At 41.1% G+C, this 24,441-nt stretch overlaps 1 protein-coding gene across 8 annotated transcripts in view; it reads left to right on the forward strand.

Annotated features, from left to right (window-relative positions):
- Positions 1-24,441, forward strand: part of LOC147018714 (calcium/calmodulin-dependent protein kinase type II subunit alpha) — a 226,493-nt gene that overhangs the window by 141,086 nt on the left and 60,966 nt on the right. For all 8 annotated transcript variants that reach the window (XR_015062497.1, XR_015062499.1, XM_085898674.1 and 5 more), the window contains 4 exons: positions 7,476-7,570; positions 15,912-16,034; positions 18,047-18,130; positions 18,277-18,319. Coding sequence is in view for 6 of the 8 variants with exons in the window: in XM_085898674.1 (XP_085754800.1) it covers positions 7,476-7,570; positions 15,912-16,034; positions 18,047-18,130; positions 18,277-18,319 (345 nt within the window). In the remaining 2 variants the exon portion in view is untranslated. The remainder of the gene's footprint in view (positions 1-7,475; positions 7,571-15,911; positions 16,035-18,046; positions 18,131-18,276; positions 18,320-24,441) is intronic.

Genomic DNA, 24,441 nt, shown 5'->3' on the forward strand with positions numbered 1-24,441 from the left:
ATAATTGCGAACATATTGACACCCAATACAGTTATTTTGTACCATATCATTATTACCAGAGTTATTGTATTTCATGCTTTAAAAAATAAATTTAAAACCACACCTATCATAGTTTTTTTCTTTTAATGTCTCATATTTCATTACTGCACACCTCTAAAAAGGGACAACTAGTCATGTCTAGTCCCTTAAGGTCCCCACGAAGTAAATTTAACTGTTTCAGGTATATAGAACAACGTGTGAGCCAAATCACTAAATAAGCCACTTTGGGGCACTTTATTCCCACACTATAACTTCAGCTTACAAATTATGTTGTGTCAATTCAAAGTAATTCCTTATTTATACATAAAACCATGGACCTAAAAAAGTATGCATGAAAATATTCTCAAAATGGGCTAGAGGGTCATGATCAGTGGCCTCAGCTATGATGGAGTGAGTGTGTATTGGGATATATGCATATATATATATATATATATATATATATATATATATATATATATGTTTATATATATATATATATATATATATATATATGTATATATATATATATGTATATATGTATGTATATATATGTATATATATATATATATATATATATATATATATATATATATATATATATATATATATATGTATATATATGTATATATATGTATATATATATATATATATATATATATATATATATATATATATATATATATATATATATATATATATATATATAAACACTACCAGTCAAAAGTACAGAACACCCCCATTTTTCCAGTTTTTACTGAAATTTAAGCAGTTTAATGTTTCAAAGCACTCTGAAATTAAAGCAGAGAACAAATAAATAATTGCAGATAAAAAAGAAATCATGGAATCGTTTTGTTGAACAAAATTGAATCGAAATATTTGACTCATCAAAGTAGCCACCTTTTGCAGATAAAACAGCCCAACATACTCGTGGCATTCTTTCTACAATGGAAATCAAATATTGTTCGGAAAGTTCTTCCCAACACTGTTGCAGAAGTTCCCACAAATGTGTTGCACTTGTCGGTTGCTTTGCTTTCACCCTTCTGTCCAGTTCATCCCAAACCAGCTCGATGGGGTTTAAGTCTGGAGACTGTGCTGGCCATTCCATGATTTGAAGCCTACCATCTTGTTGTTTTCTTCTAAGGTAGTTCTGACATAGCCTGGAGGTATGTTTTGGGTCATTATCTTGCTGTGGGATGAACCCCTGACCAACTAGGCATAGACCAGAGGGTATTGCATGGTGCTGCAAAATGCTGTAGTAGCCCTTTTGGTTCAGGGTGCCAGTCACTCTGTGCAAGTCGCCGACTCTGGATCCAGCAAAAGAGCCCCAGATCATCACGCTTCCTCCTCCATGTTTGACAGTTGGTGTCACACACTGAGGAACCATCCTTTCACCTACTCGATGGCGTACAAAAACGATGCGTGATGAATCGAGGATTTCAAATTTTGAATCATCGGTCCATAAGACCTTCCAGTTTTCAGTAGTCCACTGGCAGTGCTTCATGGCCCAGGCAAGCCTCTTTTTCTTATTTTGCCATCTTAGCAATGGCTTCCTTAATGCTACTCGACCTGTCAAACCTGCAGCTCGAAGTCTTCTCTTCACAGTTTAAACTGAGACTTCCTTACTTCGACCAGTGTTAAGCTGTACTTGAAGCTGCTGTCCTGTGAGCCACCTATCACACAAGCTGTTGACTCTCAGAAACTTGTCTTCTGATTGTGTTGTGGCTTTGGGTCTGCCAGACCTCTTCCTGTCAGAGTTTCCTCCAGTTTCCAAGTGCCTTTTGATGGTGCATGAAACTGTACTCACTGACACCTTGGCTTTCAATTTCTCTAAAGGAAAGACCAACACTTTTAAGGGTTATAATGGTCAGTCTTTCTTTCTTTGTTAATTGTCTTTTTCTCGCCATTATGATAGCAATATACTACTTCCTGCAGTGCAATATTGTCCAAATAATGCTTCAGAAGGTGAAGCAACACAGTCTCTTCCAACACTGCTTTGACACAGACAGAGGGTTTGCAACTCATCAACAAAAGTTGGGACACCTGTCGGAATTGTTTGCATCAACTTCCAAGGTTTAATTTACTTCCATTGCTGCAGAACAGCTGCAGTTGCTAACTCATTACTTGTTCCCTGAAAAGGGCCTTTTTTAACAACTCTGAAATTTACATTATTTTTCAGTTTTTGGTCACCTAAACTTTTTTTTTAACCTCTGGCAGTTTACTGCTTCGCTTTGTACCATTTCAGGTTATTCACTGGACTTGAACTGCTTGTTTCAGTAAAAACTCAAAAAAATGGGGGTGTTCTCAAACTTTTAGCTGGTGGTATATATATATATATATATATATATATATATATATATATATATATATATATATATATATATATATATATATGTATATACTGTATATATATATACTGTAAATATATATATATATATACATATATACTGTATATATATATATACATATACTGTATATATATATACATATATATATATATATATATATACATATATATATATATATATATATATATATATATATATATATATATCGAAACATGTGGAGTGTGTCGAGCACTCCCCCGATCTCCATTCGACATAGTCCTTCACCAAAGCGTCACCTCCAAACCAGAGGCCTCGGTCCAGCGACTCTATCAAACAGACAAAGATTATATGGTCAACATCAGTTAAACATCCAACGGAGTCACCTATCTGGATTTCAGGTTTATTTACCTGCATCAGAAAAGCATACCGATAAATATCTAACCAATGATGACCACATTCGGCGTTGATACATCAGACGCACCTCCTAACTGTTCTGATGAGCATTGCCTTGGATTATGCCTCGCACGGTAAAACTGCATCATCCGTAAAGAACAACTGTCTGTCTGCCAACCAGACGATTTTTCCCGCTACTGCAAGCCATTCAACCAGAAGATACGTGATGTGATCACATGATTCATGATAGTCCTTCCATCTTTCTTTCACCTGTTTCTTTTGCAACCCCCCTTTAAGGACTCCAATCCTAAACTCTCTTCTTCTGTTTACAATATGTATTGCCTCTTCTGACAACCATTTAGTCTTCTTCTTTCTGTTTGCTTTTGGAATGTTGTTTTTGGCCTCTTCTTTTACAATGTCTTCAACCTCTTGCCACAATTCCTCTGGCATTCTGTCAACCAAGTACAACTCTGCAAAATGCTTTTGATTTTTTTATCCTTTATTGCTTGTTGTTTTGATACATTTTCAAGGTCATTGCTGGTCGGAATTTATATACATATATATATATATATATATATATATATATATATATATATATATATATGTTTTACCTTTCTCAATTTGATTAGTTTTGCGACAAGGAGTTCATGATCTGTCCCACAGTCTGTGCTTGGCAGAGGATTGGCAGATTGCACAGCACTTCGCCATATTCTGGTCACGAGAATGTCGTCAATCTGATTTTTATGTTGCCCAGTCCATGTGTACAGTCTACACTTGGGTTTTTTCATCCATGTGTTTGTGATTACGAGCTCATTCTCCACACTTAACTCCTGCATTCGCTCCCCTGGCTCACTTGGATACCAAGTCCGTGCTTCCCCAATCCCTGGTGCTCCTGCCTCTCCATTTTTTGTATTGCAGTCTCCAATAATAATTAAAACACCTCCTTTAGGCACCTGTTTTACCAGTTCCTGCAGCTTTCCATAAAACATTCATCCCTTTGGGCACCACAATTTCTTCATCTGCTGCAGAAGTTGAAGCATTTATCTAAATGATTGTGTTGTTTGCTGGATGTCCTTTCAACCTCACTGATATTAATCTATCATTGACTGGGTTGTATCCCAGTACTGACCCTGTTGTTTTCTTATGATTGCAAATCACTTTTTCTCCATTTCTTTTACAGGTTTCATAACCAGAAAATAACCCTAATCATCACATTGAAATTGCCCAAAACCAGGCCATATAAGTTCACTTATTCCCAACATTTCAGTAATTCTCCTCTCCACATCTCTCTTTATTACATCTAACGTTTCCTGATTAATAGACCTTACATTCCATGGTCCAATATATTGAACATTTGAGAAGCTCAGAGTTCAACTTTTAGTTCTGGTGACCTCAGCGACTGGATTTCCTTGCGGGTTTAATCCAGTCATATCATAACGGCAAGTCCTACTCAATAAAGCCCCTTGCTCTTCCCTGTAGCCATTTTGGTGCTTTCAAACCTGAGGGGCTCATCATCCGGCAGCATAGCTTTATCTCTTACATTTCTGATTAGGATTCTTAGCATTGTGAGGAAGTGGTTTGCAATTACCTTCTTTCGGGCATTGTCTATACGAGACAGATTATCGTAGTCATTGTTCTCCATAAGATAATCCTCTGCATCATATCAAGGCCATAGGGAGATTACTGGTGATATGTGCCAGCTACATGCCATCCACCTACTGCTCCCATGGCTTCACATAACCCTGACCAGGAGGCTAAAATGGGATAGTACACCTTGTCAGAGGGTGGCCCATGAGTTAACGAATGGAAAGGGCCACCTCCTTTAAAAAGGATTGCTGCCTTTACCCTATTAAACCCTTAGCATTTGTTTTAAAAAAACAAAACCCAAAGGCAGCAGCGAATTTGGATTCAGAGTTTCCTTCTCCTAGTTGAGCTGCCTACCAAGGCTCATGAGCCTTGCCTTCCCAAAACAACTGGTTTTAAGTCATAAGCATTTGTTACCACAAATAAAATGTGATAGAGTTGAAGATCACGAAAAATCATCTGATTTTCTCCAAAATTATTTTCCTCTAGTCTTAAACAATGCTGGGGATCACAAAAAAATGCAATCGTGTGTCGAATAATATTGTTACGAATCTGGAAACCATGCGCACTCAACATTCAGGTCCCAAAGTTAGTTATGCCGGTAAGTACGTGTGTAATCAGGACCCCATCCTTTTGTTTAGCGGGAGGATTAAATGTGTGCGTTGTGACGTCTTTAGTTAGGTTTTACATCCAACGAGCCATCCCAAACCTCCGCATCACACTACATCACCACCCGCTGGCTGCTCGTACCTTGACTTGCCGAAAGGGGGGCCTCGCGGCTCCAGTCCTCGGCCCCACAAATGATAGTTTTTGTACGGTGGGCCTTTCAGGGCAGACCCTCTTGCTCTGCGCGAGCGAGGCCACGTGGAGAATATGAGGTCTCCGAACAGGGGCCATGGCTCTGCCCCGGTAGGGTGCGGCCGTTGGCCAATGAGGGACGGACAGCGAGATGATTCTCGCCAAGGTCCCTCCCCGTGTGGGAGGAGATATATCCCCGAGCAGACTCGGTTGTGGTGGTCGTTGGCGTTGGCGCTGGGAGATCTGGAGTACTTGAGTGGTTACAAGTTGGTTGACGGTGGTTGGGCTGGAGAGTGAGTGAACCAGCCTGTTTATGGAGCCTTGGTGGGTCCTGTCCACGACCCTGATCTCCGCCCCGGAACTCCAATTGTTCCACGCGGCTGCCAACACGAGCCACGAGTCCCACACGTGCAGCTGGGACCTTCGACGACCCACAGGTGCCCATCCAAACTCTGACCCCAGCTCGTCTCTCTCATTGGCTGGAGGGTCCAATAAAAACTCCGGGGTTTCTTTTCTTTTTGTGTGTGTGACTGCGTGTAGACCCGTCTATAAGTAGAATTGAGTAAGTGCTTTGAATCATTGTAAATTCCTGCGCTGCATATTCGCTTCAAGTCTTGCCTCCTTGTCTTTTATTGTAAATAAATTATTAGAAATGTTCCCAGCTCGTTTCCGTCCTTTCTTTATTTGGTCCAGCATGGTCCGGGTCTGAGTTCAGACGGGTTTCATCCCCGATAATCCGTTAATCCTAGCCGGCACGGCTTTGGCAGTTTCCGCTCAGCTGCAACCGAACCGGAGTTGGAAGTCGCGAGTTGGAACTCTACCACAGTCGGTAGAGTGACCCGGTTCGAGAAAGATGTGCCAAGGGCGTGAATCCCCGGTAGCCAAGACTGCGTGGTTATTTAGGTATATTGGGATCTCGACAATTAACCCTATGCCACGCGGTCGAGATATTGGCGTTTCACGGTCGATTAATCGACCTGCCGGCTTCGGAGTTATCCGGAGCGACGGCCTATAATTCCAGGGAGACCGGTGGGCGACGGCGGAAACTTCCCCACCTAGCGGTCGTTCTCACCACCGACCCCCGGCCCACAACAATATCATAAGTCAAATCGTTAAAGAGTCATGTCGGGATAATTGGGTAATACATTTATGTTTGGAGGAAAAGTACAACAATGGCACAGTTATCCATTGTGTAAAAGGTTGTTGTGAATTGTTGGTACAAAAAGGTTGGTTATTGTTGGTGTCCCTTTATTTTTGGAGGAAAAAAGTTTATTTATAACTTTTTATTGTTTTAGTCAGAGATAATTTATTGCATTGTCACTTTGAGTGCACCTCTACATAACTGTTCTTAACTGTGATCCCATGATGTACTTGTCACTCAAACTCATCCACAACATTTTGGACGTGTTCTTGAAGGAATAGCCTGGATTACTGATCTCTTATCATCTGATTTGCTGATCATGCATGATCCTCTGTTTTCTGATTCTGACAAGCTTTTCATGATATATATGTACAGTATACCAATGTTCTAAAGTGACTCAACAGATCAAATATGTCAGGGGAATGAGTCAGATGATGCATGTTGTATTCTGCTTGTGGTATCATGCTTGAAAAGATCGAACAAGACGAAAGGTTTCTGTGTTTTTGATGAGGCTGCATTCAAGCTTAGTCACAAAGTAAACCATCATAGATGCAGCATTTGGGAGTGGGAGAACCCTGATGAAATAAAATGAGGAGCACATGCATGACTCCACCAAGGTCAATGTTTGGTGTGTTTTGTCACTAAGCTGCACAATTCTGCTGTTATTTTTACCGCGAACTCACAACAATTGTATGACTACCTCTTTTCCCTGACCTCCACATCACTTAACTTGCGTCGGTGGGGGTCAACTTACAATATTGGTGTACCATGAAAAGCTTACCAGCATCGGCAACATTCAACAGAAGATCACAGATGCGATCCAGGCCCATTCCCAAAAAGCACCTCAAAAATGCTATGCATGAGTTTGAGAGGACAAGTACATCAAGTCATCCATCACTTGATTTAATCGGCGGTACATAAAATGTGACAAGTTGATAATAAAAAAAACATCAACCTTTTGCCTTTAATAAAACAATAAAGTTCTGAACAATAATTTTTGACACCAATAATAATGGGAAGGATACTCTGGCTTTCGGTAGATATACAAAGCTTATCACATGTTAGAAATGCATTCATGTTTACCTCTCCGTGTTGTTATTTTTTTGTGATGTGGCATAAATATTAACCTGTATATACATAAAGCATTGTGGAAGTAATTACAAATGAAAAGTGATAACCAAGGGTGAATGGTTTTCATTGCTTGTCATCATTTTCAGGTGTAATTCTATACATCCTGCTTGTGGGCTACCCGCCATTCTGGGACGAGGACCAGCATCGGTTGTACCAGCAAATCAAAGCAGGGGCCTATGACGTGAGTGTCATCACACTGTAATTGCTCTTATGTTTAGGCTGCTTGTCCAATCACCTCCGTGTCAAAGATAAAAACAGAAACCATGTTGATCTCTTCCGTTTTACACATGGAATTATTGCATTTCTCAAATTAGCATTTGTTTTATGAAGTGATATTTTAAATATTAAGCTTGGTTCTAGCCGAGTAAGTTGCATAATGCAACCAAATATATATGCAGTATTTTGCATACAGAGTCGAGGCTCATGGAAGAAATCATACGCTGAATAGATCAGGATGTAACAGGACAAAAGGAACGGGGGTGGGGGGGGGGGTGACACCAAAATATCATGGTTCTGGATTGGGGATGATTAGAGATGGTGGTGGATAGCTGTCTTGATTACCCAGAAGGAAGAATGAGATTGAAAAGAATGTGGAAGTTTGTTCCAGAGGTGGGAAAAAGAGGAATGGTGGTGATGTGGATTTTTTAAACCCACCTTGTTGTGATCGTTGTCCTCCTGAATGATTCTAACTGGCCGATTGTGGAATCCTATTTGACTTCAGACAGAGTTTAATGTTTGTCCGATTTGATTATAAAATCCTACAAAAACCCTATTGACACTGATAAAACTGATGTCCACACAAGTCCTTCCTTGTGAAACAATTTATTTCCTAATTATACACCATACACTTCTCACCCTTGTACAATGAACTTAAGAATCCCTATTGATTGCAATATTATTTGGATCTATTTCAATAATTCTTACTTTAGTTAACAGTTAGACCAACCCGATTCAATTCACTTCTACATTACATCAGAGAGTTTTATTCTAACTTGGTACTTGGTCAGTTCCAAGGAGTACAAGCCACTGAGAAACTATACTTTGTCACGTGCTTGCACTGAAAACAATTTTAGATTTCAAAGCATTTTATACTTTCGTGAGAGAGAGGTTGGGGGATATTCACCCAGACTGTAGACGTGTCTTTTAGACAAAAAGCCACTTCGTACATTTTCTAAGCAAAGGTTCATTTATCAGCTCGGTCACTCTGCTCCAGAACAACACATTTCTTATCATTTAGGCCAAAAGTCTTTTTATTTGGCCAGAAATGACAGCCAACTTGCAGCATAAAAATGACTAGAAATGAAATGACAGAAAGAAATGACATTGTCATTGCACCAGAAATGACAATTCAACTTGCAGCATAAAAGTTACATTTCTGAAACTCCATTTGTTGCAATTTAAACTACATTAATATAAATTTTTCCCCCACACTCCCCCGTTTTTTTTTTAAGGAAAATTTGAATAATTTTTCTTACACATGATTACCATGTCCCATTCCTGAAGGAGAAAAGATTTCCATTATTCAAGTTCAATCAACAATGGCAGCGAGTGCTCATATCAGAAAAATGAGTGAGTTTCCATTTAATATATGGCCTGTTCATCAGCATGTGTCACACATTGAAAACATGCTACCCGAAGTCAGAAGATAAACAGGTCAGGGTGTGGATAGAGCGGCACCCAACAGGAAACACAATCGAAGCACTCCTTTTGCTGAGGAGAAGGTAGATGTGGGCAAGTACAAGTTTGGGCCAGACACTGGGTTGAAGGAGCGCAGTGTGGAATTCCAGGCCTGTCGTACATTGAAGCAACCACAGCAAGTTCACGATGTATTTGCAGAGCGGCAATCGAGAGTGTGGCTGAGAACATTCCTCCATGCAGGCACCACACAACGCCGACGTTAAGACTTTGCTCAACCTTCTCCTCAGTGGGTTTTTTCTTTCTTTTCCCACATTTCTCCATCTTATCTCCTCAGGAAGGGGCATGATCATGTGTTGAATGCTCAATCAACCAAATCTGGGTTCTCCCATCGTCCAATCTTTGTGTGGAATTTCTTTCCAAACTTCATTTAGATGAAATCGTACATTGCTTCAAAGACTGCTTTCAACACTCCGAAACAAACAAAGCATCAATTAAACACCAATCAATAAACCTCATGGGCACATGTAGTTCTACAAGACTAACAAAGATTCTTATGGAAGCATTTAACTTGCATTATATGTCATATCAATATTTAATCCCTTTCCTTGTTATTTCCCAAAACAACATGCTAAAATATACAGAAATCCCAGTTGTACGTATACTCAAAACATCCATCTCATTTGCTATTTCCATCGACATTTTAAATCTCTGACATTTCTCCATCTGTCCACTTCTCTCTCACCAAAACAGCAAACATGCTGCCATTTTTCCAATTCACATACACAAACCATCTATCACTTCCTCTGACCTTCTCAATTACGAATCCATTTTCCTTTATCAAAATAGATAAATCATTTTAAACAGTTGTACAAAAATTGTCAAATCACTTGCCAAATCTGTCATCAGGCGAATATCATTTAAATTGCAGCTCAAACACTCTGTCTATACATGCATCTTCACCCTCCACAATCTTTATCCCAGTCTTGGAAAAGCATCTTAAACTTCAGACTAATAAACATCCAAACTCTCTTAAACAACTTTTTGGTCAAAACAATAAAATATTTACTTTTAAAATCCATAAATGAAAAATTAAATCTTCAGCATCTATCCAATTAAATAATGAATTTACCTTGACTGAATCGATCAAAGGGTTACACTGGGTTGTTTGCCATTGCCTTCCCAGCACAAGTTCAGGTAACCTCAACATTCGCAGACGAATAAAACAATATTTCAACGTCCATCCGAGGGAATCATCAATTATCTGTGAATCGCCCCACGTGCTAAACATCATCAAATCATTAAAATAATTCCAAATCACATTTCTACATTTAAATCACATACAGTATATCCACATTCACAATTGTTATTTCACAATTTATTCAAAATCCCGTTGGTTGTAAAATAAAACTTTAACACTTTTTCCGAAATGGACTTCACTTTAAACAGATTCAGTCGAGAGGGTGCGCCACAAACACCAAGGACAAGGAACAGGAAGTTCTCTCCACATCCGGTGGGAAGAAAAAGGAAAAAACTCTGACAGGCAAAACCCACAGTTTGCATTACTCTGTCATGGCTTCAACACACACACGAAACAGCATTGCATCTCATCGACTCGCATGTGATCACGTGACAAATACCAATCACATTTCTATCTCATCCTTTTGAATCTGCATATGAATCGAATTTCACACCTAAAGCAAAGGCTCGAACAAAGACTCAGTGTAAAGATAGGCCACCCCCCACAGATCGAGTGGAGGGGGGTCTCACACAGTGTAGTTTGTGACCTTCGCGTGGAAATACAACGCCAAGAATGTATAACATGCCATTTCAAACAGACCCACAGCTCAACTCAGCACAAGTTAAAATATCGTCAAAATCCCAACAGAACACGTTTCATTGCAGTGAATATTGGACTCGCACAAGTTTCATTTTTTACTCTCAGTAACACATGCATCTCAATGCAAATCACCAACCATGCTCCCAGCTGGTTAATCGTCTCCTGCACTCTACAAAACGTTTCGTGCAAATCATTGCATTTACAAATCCGTAAAACCTCCACACAATATAATATAACAACCCCACTGCCAACAAACTTCCAGTGAGTTCAATGAACAAAAGTAACTCTTATAACTCTTACAAACAGGTAACTTATAATGTTTATCTATTTTAACCCTATCTCGGCGCCTCAGCCATGTCCTCGGCCTCTCTCTCACAGCCGGTCCATATCAATGCAAACATGTGGCATGTCGCTTCATCATGCCTATTTAATTACGCATCTGGCTCCTAACGAGCCTCTTCTTGTCATCTGACTCCTCTTCTTCTCCAGCACTTTTCTAAAACAACTACAGTACTTATTGTTAACTTTAAAATGGACTCGCTCCGCCGGATCCTCTTCTTTCTCTCAATAAAATTATCTGACAATGAACTTTTCTTTGTTCGAAATGCGTTACCTGCTGAGAACGCTCTCCCTTACCTTCGCTCAAGCACTTGTCGTTCCTCCAGGCACTGCCTCCGGCAGATTAAGCACCTCCGGTCACGAGCACCGCACCAACGTCGGTTCGAATCCGAGTCACGGCGCCAACTGATGTAGATTTTTTAAACCCACCTTGTTGTGATCGTTGCCCTCCTGAAGGATTCTAACTGGCCGATTGTGGAATCCTATTTGACTTTAAACAGAGTTTAACGTTTGTCCGATTTGATTATAAAATCCTACAAAAACCCTATTGACACTGATAAAACTGATGTCCACACAAGTCCTTCCTTTGAAACAATTTATTTTCTAATTATACACTATACACTTCTCACCCTTGTACAATGAACTTAAGAATCCCTATTGATTGCAATATTATTTGGTTCTATTTCATTTATTCTTACTTTAGTTAACAGTTAGACCAACCCGATTCAATTCACTTCCACATTACATCAGAGAGTTTTATTCTAACTTGGTACTTGGTCAGTTCCAAGGAGTACAAGCCACTGAGAAACTATACTTCCTCACGTGCTTGCACTGAAAACAATTTTAGATTTCAAAGCATTTTATACTTTCGTGAGAGAGAGGTTGGGGAATATTCACCCAGACTGAAGACGTGTCCTTTAGACGAAAAGCCACTTCGTACATTTCTAAGCAAAGGTTCATTTATCAGCTCGGTCACTCTGCTCCAGAACAACACATTTCTTATCATTTAGGGCAAAAGTCTTTTGGCCAGAAATGACAGCAAATTCAATTTGCAGCATAAAAGTTACATTTCTGAAACTCCATTTGTTGCAATTTAAAATACATTAATATAAATTTTTCCCCCACAGTGGTGAACCATGTGTTCCCTGCAGAAACCTGAGGGTGTGGGGTGGGTGGAGACAAAGCATGGAAAGAGCAGATGGTACAAGACCAGAAAGGAGGCAGTGGAAGACAGAGACCACAAACCTGTCTGCAATGGGAAAGTGTTAGGTCCATAGACTCAGCCTCACTGCAGGAGATTCCAATGATCTTGAAGGTCCTGGTTTCCACAGCATCAAGATTAGCAAGGTGTGAGGCAGGGGAGTCAGCCAAGAGTGGAAAGCAGTACTCCATCAAGCTGCAGATGATGGTCTTCTAGGTGGCTGGGTGTGCCAAGGAAGGACTTTGTACGATGGAGGATGCCCAGTCAGCGGCTGGCTTTGGAGGCCAACTTTGAAATGTGGTCTGCCCAAGAAAACCATCGCTGATTGTGAGACCCAGGAGTTTGAGTGACTAAACTACCTCAATAAGACTGTTAAGAAAGTAGGTGGGGGTTGCCAGATGGTCCTTTTGGAGAGAGATAGTGAGAGTGTGAGATTCTTCTTGATTGAAAGAATATTCCAAGTGTTTGACCAGCTTGTGGTTTTGTCAAGGTGTGAAGAGAGGGAAGAAGCTGGAGCCTGTCTATCTGAAGGATTGGGGGGGGGGTTATGATAGAGGGTGGAGTCATTATCAAATATATAAAGGGGATTTTCCAGAGTCAGATAGATCATTAATGAACATCTAGTATGGGACTGGGCCCAGAACACTGCCTTTGGGAACTCCAGCCTTGATGGGTGGAGGAGATGAAAGGATTCCATTGAGAGCCATATGTTGGCTGCTAGAGCAGAGGAAATCAGCATGCCAAGTGTGGAGTTGGTCTTGGATGCCACAGGCAGAGTTTGGAGAGGAAGGTAAGATGCCAGACTGTATCGAAAGCATGAGATATGTACAGAGAGACAGCCCTGATCTCATGTCTGACATTGAGAGCCTCCATCCATACATTGTTGGGTGAGTAGAAACAGCAGGTCCAAGGTGGAGTGACCTGGTCTGAAAGCAAATTGGTGATATGAGATGAGGTTGTTGGAGAAAAGGAAGGATTTCATATCAACTGTGATGATGGATTCCATGACCTTGCTGATGATTGGAAGTAAGCTAATAGGTCTGTAGTTTAAGGGGATCAGTTTTTACAACTTTTTATTTAATGCAGTGATGTTGGCAGATTTGGATGACATAGGGAAGATGACATAGGGCAGATGGAAGATGACATAGGGCAAATTATAGGGTGAAAAGAACAGAGAGAAGATATGCAAGAGCATCAGAGCAGGTTTATAGGACACGTGAGCTGACGCCGTGCAGTGCAGTAGCAGAGTCCGGGTTGAAGTTTTTACAGAAATTTCTCCACCTTCTCAGGTGAAAAAGACAGTCCAGGAGCAGTTGGGTATGACTGGGAAGGTTGTGTACAGAGAGTGAGAGGTTTGGGACACAAGATTTGGAAGCAGACACAGAATTAAGGCATTCGGCCTTCTCACATGCAGAGTTGGCTGTGGTGTGAGGGAAGGGATCGAAGGGGAGCATACACCAGAGACAGATTTGACAAGGTGCCATCAGGTTTCAGAGAAAGGAGAAAACTTTGAAAGTTCATTCTTGAAGTTGGACGGATGTTGCTTCCTCGCTCTTCTGAGAGCGGTGACACACTTGTGGGCTTTCTGGAAATAACTCTGATTGCCTCGGGTCAAATTTGCATTCAAGGAAGAGAAGGCAAGTTTTTCAGAACAACTAACTCAACACATGATTCAGCGTACCATGGGTGGAAGAAGTGTAGGATAATTGGAGATGAGATTGGATGAATTTGTGCATGAGGGAGAGCATGTTTCTTTGGGATAATTCCCAGTCTGAGTTAATATCAGGAGCAGTAGATATGGGAAACCAGTCCTGAACAGAGATGGCTGCTTGCAGTCCTTGCCAATCTGCCTGAGCGAACTGCCAGACTCGCCGGCGTTGAGGCAGCTCTCTGAGAATTGCCTGAGATATGTTGACTCTCACAAGCATATGCTCAGATGAACCAATTGGAGTAGAGGAAGAGCAAGAGGCATTTGTGTGGAAGTATTTCATCCTAAGCCAGCCACCGATTGGGCATCCTTTGTCGTGCAAGGTCTTTCCTTGGCCAGTCTGAACGTTTGACAACCCAAAAGGCCTTCATTCGCAGCTTGATGTGGTATTGCTCTTCCCTTTGAGCTGGGGCCCCTGCCTCATACCTTGCCTCTCTTCATACCACGGAAAGCAATTGACCCTCAAAAGCATTGGGGTTTCCGATGACGAAGCTGAGTGCCTCGGCTTGCTTGCATCGCGAGCAGGTTGGTGGCCTCTGTATTCTACTGCCTCCTCCTTGGTCTTGCACCATCTGCCCTCTCTTGGTTCTGTCCTTCCCAGTTTTCCGCAAGACATAAGATACAGGCAAAAAGGTAAAAAGATCCACCCATCGATACAACTTGGGCAAAAGAGCTTTTTATCTGAATGTTTTACATGTCTATTCAGAGTTGCTGTCATCGCCCCTTCGAGTCTTTGGTCAGCATGACGGGACCCATCGTGCAGTCAGTTAATTTTCATGCTCAAACATTTTCTCAGGAGTTTTCAAATTGGATGAAACATCTAATGTGTCAGCAATTTTGTGAGTAGTTAATATCCGATAACTCAAAATCACATTTTCCACCTTGGCAGTTATTTATGATAAAGTTATACGGTACCGATTCTTCAAATCATATGTTACCCCTTATTTTCCTGCTTTAACCTTCAGTGAGTCACCTGTTGACTGTTGCAGAAGAAAGGGTATTAATTGTATCCAAGCCAAAGTTACTTATCGACATGGATTTCCTGCAGCGTCCTTGTCTGCGAGCCACACAAGCACCATGACAGTGTGACATCTTTAGTTACACCATTCTCCATTACCTCCAGTAAGATAAATGAGGCCATCAGGAATCTCTGGATAAAGGAACCTCCCAGGAAAATGACAGGAATAAGGTAAAATAAGTCAAGAATATAGGTCGAGGTAGTGAGTGTAGTGAATGCAGTATTATCAGAGGGGATTAAAGAGGGGGAAGAAGAGTGTGTTGGAAAAAGAAGGGAAGTAAGGCAAGTGTTTTAGTGTTATTAGAACATTATAAAAGTTCACAAATGTCTCGTAATGTACTTGTCCTCTATGTAATGTCACAAGCTCCTCTATAAGTATCAGATGCTGTGGGGTAAAATTATCCCCACAATTTTATATATTTCCTCATTTTCCATTTCTGTGAGAAGCACTTACAATGTTAGTACTGGACATTGTTTTATGGGTTTGTCTTATATTTAGTTATGAAGTAGAAAATGACAAACAAAGGCTGTCCCATTTCTTTGATGGGATATTGTTGGAGTAAGTTGCTGTGTAGGTAGGAATGTTCCTGGAACTTGGTACCATTAAACTTCTTGTAAAGTTGAATTGGCTTTTCACAATTTAAGTAATGGATGAATCAACACAGAATATGGTATTTGAACTTGATGTCTTGGCATCATGTTTTAAGTGATTAAATGAGCACATCAAAGAGGCCAAAAAATGTTTCTCAATGGACCACCTGCCAAAATTATCTTGTGGCAGTTCCCATCCCCAGAGTGGGATACTGTGACACCAGAAGCAAAGAGCCTCATCAACCAGATGCTGACCATCAATCCTGCCAAGCGGATCACAGCAGCAGAGGCCCTCAAACATCCCTGGATCTGTGTATGTTATTCTCATTTCCTCATCTCCTGTCAACAGCATGTCGTTTGTTTTACTTATGTGTTGGTCTCAGCATTGTCCAATTACTTAAACTTCAGTGAGAGTTGGACAAAAAGAGAAACCAAAAGGTAAGTTTGACTACTTGTTATTATCACTCGCTCACCTTTTATGAATACTTCAACGGACATATCCCTCAATGTTTTTGAGAAATTATTGATCTTGCAGAGATTTGTTTTCAAATGCGTGAAAGAAAAAGACTTATTATTAGTGCGCGCGCGCGCACACACACACACACACACACACACACACACACACACACACACACACACACACACACACACACACACACACACACACACACACACACACACACACACACACACACACACACACAAACACACACACACACACACACGCACATACACTCAGTGTACAAAATATTAGGAACACCTGCTCTTTCCATGAAATAGACTGATCAGGTGAATCCAGGTGAAAGCTATGATCCCTTATTGATTGCACCTGTTAAATCCACTTCAATCAGTGTGGATGAAGGGAAGAAGAGATGTTAAAGAATTATGCTTAATCCTTGAGACTATTGAGACATGGATTGTGTATGGGTGCCATTCAGAGGGTGAATGGGCAAGACAAAATATTTAAGTGCCTTTGAACGGGGTATGGTAGTAGGTGTCAGGCGCACTGGTGCGAGTGAGTTAAGAACTGTGATGCTGCTGGAGTTTTCATGCTCAACAGTTTCTTGTGTGTATTAAGAATGGTGCAACACCCAAAGGACATCCAACAAACGGCAGGGCAGTGGTCGAAAACGGCTCATTGATGAAAGAGGCCAAAGGAGGCTGACACGAATTGTGCAGAGCAACAGATGGGCAACAGTTAGTTAACTGATAGTCCAGTACAACATTGGTGCCGAAAGACCCACAAAAGAATGCACAAATCGTCGTACCTTGACACAAATGGGGTATGGCAGCCAAGGACTGTACAGAGTTCCACTGCTTTCAGCAAATGACAAGAACCTGCAGTTGCAGTAGGCTAAGGAACAAATACACTGGACACTGGAGGATTGGAAAAACATTGCCTGGTCTAATGAATCCCTGCTGTTTCATGCTGATGGGAGGACTAGGGTATGGAGAAAACCTTATGAGTACATGTATCCATCACAAGGCTAGGATTGTACAGGAATGGTTCCATGAACATGACAGTGAATTCAGCTTACTGCAATGGCCTGCCCAGTCACCAGATCTCAATCCAATTGAGCATCTGTGGGATGAGATGGAACGAGCTATTCAGAGGAGAGATCCACTACCAGCCAACTTGACACAACTATGGGAAGCATTGGAGTAAACATGGGCCAACATCCCTGTGGAACGCTTTTGACACCTTCTGGAGTCCATGCCCTGCCAGATTGAATCTGTTATGAGGGCAACAGGGGGTGCAACTCAATATTAGGAAGGTGTTCCTAATGTTTTGTACACTGAGTGTATATGTATACACACATGGAGGTGGATATTTTGAGACCTGGGAGGGTTCTGTTCCACCTTCTGAAACTCACATATGGAGATTACAACCAGCAACACACACACACACACAAACACACACACACACACACACACACACACACACACACACACACACACACACACACACACACACACACACACACACACACACACACACACAAACACGTTTGTTCATGTGTCATGGGAAAATGGAAAATGGCAACATAAGTGTCGTAGTTGAAAGTAATTTTTATTCTCCAAAGAACATTGGGAAATCAAAAGAGGTTGCTTCATGTGTTGGTGATGTTTTATGTTTTATTGACGTTCTCATATTTTAAACCTGTCCCATTAAACTAGTTGTGAATACCCTTCCACTGAATATTTATTTTGTAATTTAAACTGTAAATATGAACTTGTCTCGGACCCACCGCAGGATAAAATGCTTGTTATTGATCAATACTTTAAGGTAGGTCAAGCGCTTTGTGACTCATCTATTTCCCTCAGCAACGATCCACTGTGGCGTCCTGCATGCACCGGCAAGAGACTGTCGATTGCTTGAAGAAATTCAATGCTCGCCGAAAACTCAAGGTGTGTGAATTTTTTTAAACAATTTCATCATTTTTGCACTTTACTTTTGAGTGGTAGTTTGTGGTCCTAGCAATTGTTGATTGAACTCACAATTCTAATGCAGGTTGAGCAAAAGCACTCTCATCCTTTACTTCCCTTCTCTCCAGGGTGCCATTCTTACCACCATGCTTGCAACCAGAAACTTTTCAGGTGAGCAGGAGAGACAGGATGGGATTGTATGCAAAAAATAATGAGTACTCGTATAAATTTGGTTTATTTGCCACAATTACAGGTGACACGTGATTTTGAGCAGCTAGTGGATTCAAGCACAAAACATTTGCAGTGTTTCCTTACAGCAGTTGTCTGGCATATTATGAAGCGTTCTTTTTACCAGGGCGTGCATGAAGCGAGAAGCGGGGTTAAGCAATTGGTTCACTTTGTCTGTCTATAAACATCAGCGTATGATAGAAGAACAACTTGATTTCAATTGAATATTATATTTTGAACACGAATAGGAACATGAATCAGAAAACGAACCTGTAGGTTAGCGGTACTTTGGCTCTGAATTCGTTGCGATCACACAAGCACAGAGAGGAGTGAGATTTTTTTTTTTACTCTCTCTGCCTGCCAGTCAAACAAAATTGAAAATCATTCCAAATAGGGAACTTACTGTTCTTAGTGATGTCACAATGGACACAAACAACAGGCATGAAGAACTAATATAATGTGTTAAATAAGGTGGTGTAAAAGATGCTGTTTCAACAGCGGTAAATTTCCGAAAAAAGTTTTCTTCTACAAACTTTAAAATCTTTATTACTTTTTCAGTTGAATTATATACCAGTACTTGAAGACTGTTGAACAGAAATCGCCTTTTTGGAACTTTCAAAAACCTTCCTTTTAGCAGTACTTGGAAAAATATTCATGCCCTGACGGCATAGTGACTATGAGAAAAACTATGGGAATCAGCATTCATGCCATCCCATACCCTGGGGGAACATTAACTGTGTGAGATTCTGCACTCTGACAAACATGGCGGTGCATAGCGCTGTTTGTTTCGTGCATATTTTTCTCAAAGATTGTTCCAAAATCCTCATTTTTTCTGAGAGGAGTTGGCAGAAGGTTTGTAATTGCACAAATGCATCAATAAACCTTGATGGCGATGAAAAACGCATTTCAGCGGAGCATCGTCAGCTCTAGACTGTCCCGTTTGACCCATCGACTTTGTATGGTTACCATCATGGCTGTTATGCAAGGTTCACGAATAAAACGAACGAAGACAATGCTTGGAAACGCAAAGCAAGAGCTTAAAAGAGTAGTCACATGTCCTCTTTCTCAAGACTGTGTGGGGTAAGATGTTCCATGATCTCTAGTTTGTTTGTTTTTTTGAAGGAAAGATGCAATTACAGCTACTATTACAACCACAAACTCTATTTGTTGCCGCCATGATATGAAACCATCAATTCAAAGCTGCTATGGTTGGCAAGGGCCATTCTAAACAGATTGTGATTTGAACGCTTGTGACTACATTCTGTGAATCCTTACTTTGCCGCCAAGATGATGGGGTCCATACTATCTGAGATACTAATGCCTTATGTCAACAAGAAAAACATCTTTTTTATACACCCGATATATATATATATATATATATATATATATATATATATATATATATATATATATATATATATATATATATATATATATATATATATATATATATATATATATATATATATATATATATATATATATCAGGGCGTATTATGTGATACCGGCTGTCCGTCCGTCTGTCCGTCTGTCCGTCCGTCCGTCCATTCCTGTCCGCACTCTAACTCCCAAAGTTTTCAACTTTCACGTTTCATATTTGGTACATTGGTACAGACTGTGGAGACGGTATGTCACGACATACGTTCGTCATCTCAAGTGGTTGCCATGACAACCAGGATGCTGTTTTCCATCCGTTCCTGTCCGCACTCTAACTCCCAAAGTTTTCAACTTTCACGTTTCATATTTGGTACGTAGGTACAGACTGTGGAGACGGTGTGTCATGACATACGTTCGTCATCTAAAGTGGTTGCCATGACAACAAGGATGCTGTTTTCCATCCGTTCCTGTCCGCACTCTAACTCCCAAAGTTTTCAACTTTCACGTTTCATATTTGGTACATAGGAACAGACTGTGGAGACGGTGTGTCGTGACATACGTTGTCATCTAAAGTGGTTGCCATGGCAACCAGGATGCTGTTTTCCATGTAGTAGCACAATTCTGGATATACCCTCTTGTTTGGGCGTATATTGTACTCACTTGCACTCTTGTTAATATTTATTGTTATGCTGGTTTCACATATTCTAAATTTTAACGTGTCTCATGGTTCCTTGGTTCAACTCTTGTTAAAATGCTTGGAACCCTTGAAAGTTGCTGGCGATTCTAGATGTTGTTATTGTTATTACTCATACCTTTTGTTATTCTTATTCTTATTTTTGTTGTTGTTGTTGTTGTTGTAACCTTAGATGCCCCATCCTGATTTGGAAAGTGACACACATGTTCGAAGATTTCATTTCCCAAACACAATATGTGACATTTTCCCCTGTTTGAAGTGACCATGTCTCAAATTACACAATTGATTAGATGGAGAAGTATGTCTATGAAATTCAAAACTGTATTCCTTGCATCAAAACGTGATTTGTGTTGTCTATCATAATAAATGTGTGTGTGTGTGTGTGTGTGTGTGTGTCCTCCAAAACCATGAAACCTCGTGGCCCCAAACTTTGCATATATGCGAAGGGAACACCAAAGGATTCCATGAATTAAAATTGGGTGTTTAGTTTAATTTAAACACCCTTTTTGAAAATAAATAACGACCTTATTTAATTTTCCTTCATCAAGACATCATTCTTGGTCACCTCACTCTCCCTCACAGGGGTCGGAATTCATCATTTTTTTGGGGCCTGCTCAACAATGCCTTGACTCTGAACAGGCCGCAACAGTTTCTTCACAATAATTCACTCATTTTTTTTTTCACTTTCCACACACAGAATGCCACCTCTTCATACTTACAAATTGCTGTATATATTGCTTTTGTGAGTGCTATAGTTTTCAAATTAGTAGCTTGGAGCAATTTCATGGTTTATATGATCAGATTTTCACGATCTACTCTCACAGACTAAAGTGCAGTATGTAATTGAAATGTTATTTCAGTTTGGAGGATTGGATCATGTGGATTAAACAACTGTCAAGATCTGGAGTGAAATCTGAAAATGTTAAGAAATTTGCGATGTTTTGGTTTTTCCAGGTATTTACAATTACCAATCAGCTTGCCAAGCCAGCCATTCTTTATCAACCATTTCATTTGAGTGCTTGCTTGAGTGCTTAAGCCACTTGGCGAGCGCTCTACAAATTGCTTGGTTGTTCATTTGCAAGCCATGGCGCTACATGGCAAAAGTATTAGCACTGTCACTGAATATATTGATAGACTTGAACAAAGTTCAGCCTGTAGTTCAGTGCAGGCCCTGGCCCTGCATTGTCATGCGGTGCCTTAGGTGGTGGCTCACCCCATGAAAATGTGCAATTTTATTTTGCAGGATGTTTCCCCTTTTTGAGTGATTTGATTTCATTATACGTATGACCTGTCACTTTGACGAAGATAGATACATGTAAAAAAATTAAATGTTTCGTTTTTTTTTAAGTTTCTTCAACTGTTTCGTTGGAGTGCTTGCTTGAGTTCTGAATCCACTTGGCAAGAACTCTACAAGCTTTAAACTTTACAAGCTTCTATGACGATACTGCAGTTCGGTTCTCCGTGGGGACATCTCTGAAGTTAGGAAGGTAAAATATCTATATATTAATACTGAAGGACCAATTTTGTGCTCCTCCTCGTGGTCGCGTCACGTTTTTCTCGGTACTGTGACCTGGACTGAAAGAAACTTCGTACCTGTAAGAGTGCATCGCACATAGTGGGAATAGTCAACCTTCAACTCTGAAGCAGAATAAACACTTTTCGTCCAAAAAGTCCTGAGCAGATGAATACTTTACTCCATGATGAAACGTCACAGCCCCGTCATCGACGTCCCTACCCGGGTTAAGGTCACAGCCGCATCATCGAAGTCCCTACCCGGGTTAAGGTCTCACGTTAGAGACTTCTACTTCAACCCGGGTTAAGGTCTCACGTTAGAGACTTCATACACTTCATATTTGGTACCTATCTATGTGTCCTATGTCCTATGAGCTATGTCCTATTTAACTATTTTGAGTCCAAAAAAATTCAGTGTCATATTTGTATGGTCATAATTTGTTCGACCGACAGTGAAAACCGGAGTCCAAAAATTAAAAAGGAGTAGTGCACACCAAAAATGTCGTGTACAAGGAAGTTTTGTTGGCCTCATTAGGTAAGGCCATAGAGTACATCGACTGGGATCCGGCTCTTACAAGAGCCGCCACTGGTTGTCACATTGGGCTCATCCATCTGTGACGGGGTTTCGGCTAGTATTATATGATTACAACAAGTAAAAAATGTTTTCAGTTACAAAGCAATGAAATCGCCACATTATGGCAGGACAGCCGAGAAGTACGCACGGTCATTCTAAGCTGTCTAGCCTGGTTTTGAATCCTGATGTACCTATAAATTGTCATCCTAGTGTTTTACAGGCAGGGTGATTCATCAATGTGTGTGCAGTCTCTTGGATGGACGTTAAAATGGGCGTCACATCTGTCAGAATCCCCCCTCTCCTCTCGCCTTCCTCACTCTCCCCTCTCCTCCCATACCTCTCCCTCTCTCACCTATCTCCCTCTGCAACCCCTCTCCCTTTCACCCCTCTCCCTCTCTCCCACCCCTCTCCCTCTCTCTCCCACCCCTCTCCCGCTCTCTCTTCCACCCCACTCCCTCTGTCTCTACGACTCCGACCCATCTCTCGCTCCCCTCTCCCCTCTCCCACTCCTCCCTCTCTTCTCCTCACCATTCCCCCTCTGTTAATGGGGCTGTTTCGGCACTGATGGTTTAGTTTTGAATTAAAAACGGCTTCCCCAGAGTGTAGCATGTATGAATCCGATTCGGAGTGAGGCGACTGGAGGGGTGCAAAGGTCGCTGCATGTGCATTGATACATCGACCACATGTATGGTATGTAGACGAGGTACGTGGACCACACACGGACGTGGTACAAATGGGTAGATTGGGTTTTGTAAAGGGACTCTCTGTGGGGATGTGTGTGTGTGCCTGCATGCTTGCTTACATCTGTGCGATGTGTGGGTTTCATGGGTGCCCAAACCAAACTCGCTCCCAGGCCCGTGGTGCTGTGGTTGCGGTTACGTGGCCGTCTCGCGAAACGTACTTTGGCATGAGGGGTGTGGACGTGCTGCGGTGCTGAAGCCATACGGGATATGCCACGCAGTGTGGGTGTGGGAAAAGTTGAGTGTGCCGGTGAGAATCCATGCACTTGTGTGAGTGAAAGGATGAGAATATCGCCATAGCACGTGCACGGTGAGCATAGACCACGAGGAGGTCATAGGAATGTGTATGGGGGGCTGTTGAGTACTGACTGTTTGGTTTTAATTTAAAACTGCTTCCACAGTGTGTAGCATGTATGTATCCGATTTAAAGTGAGCCGACCAGAGGGGTGCATAGGTCGCTGCATGTGCTTGTTTTTTTCATGAATAGGTGCCATCTCAGTTTCTCTACGTCAATAATATTTGAGTGTGGGCTGTAGAGTAGGTATACGTGTTCCTCAAGACCATCATACATGTTTTACGATGGGGTGTCCACCGGCCCTTGGCTTTTGATGGAATCGAGAACTGTTTTGCTTGCTTTTAACAGAACATTCCAGCATGTTATTTTGCCTTTATCTGAAAACCGTCAAGTAGTATCTGAACCTGTGAGAGCATGGAATCCGGGCAAGCTTTGTGCAACGTTCTGTCCCATGGCCTGATGTATTGGCTTGAGAACAACAGTGCGCCATTTATCTCCTGTTCCTACTATCATACACACGCCTTCTCCGAGTTGTGGTTGTCTAGTCACAGCAAGAACAAAGACATCCATGTCAGTGGACATGATGTGTACAGTGTTCCCTTGCTGAGAAGTGTAAAGGGCATGTAAAATGAGAACAATGGCTGCTTCTTCATTGTTGCTCGACAAATGGTCGACATCAAAATGGCGTGGTTGTGCTCTATTCCTTGACAAAACTACAAGTGGAAGTCGTTGTTCAAATTGAGTGAGTGTTTTGTTTGCTAAGTACACTGTAAGTCTCTCTTTGGTCTTGATGCTGCCATCTCAGTTTCTCTACGTCAATAATATTCTCTACGTCAAGAAATTCTTCAAAGGAACCTTAATCTTTGTTGAGTC

The sequence above is a fragment of the Eptatretus burgeri genome, chromosome 10, assembly GCF_056783735.1.
Source record: "Eptatretus burgeri isolate ZD-2024b chromosome 10, Ebu_testis_v1, whole genome shotgun sequence".
Lineage (NCBI taxonomy): Eukaryota > Metazoa > Chordata > Myxini > Myxiniformes > Myxinidae > Eptatretus > Eptatretus burgeri.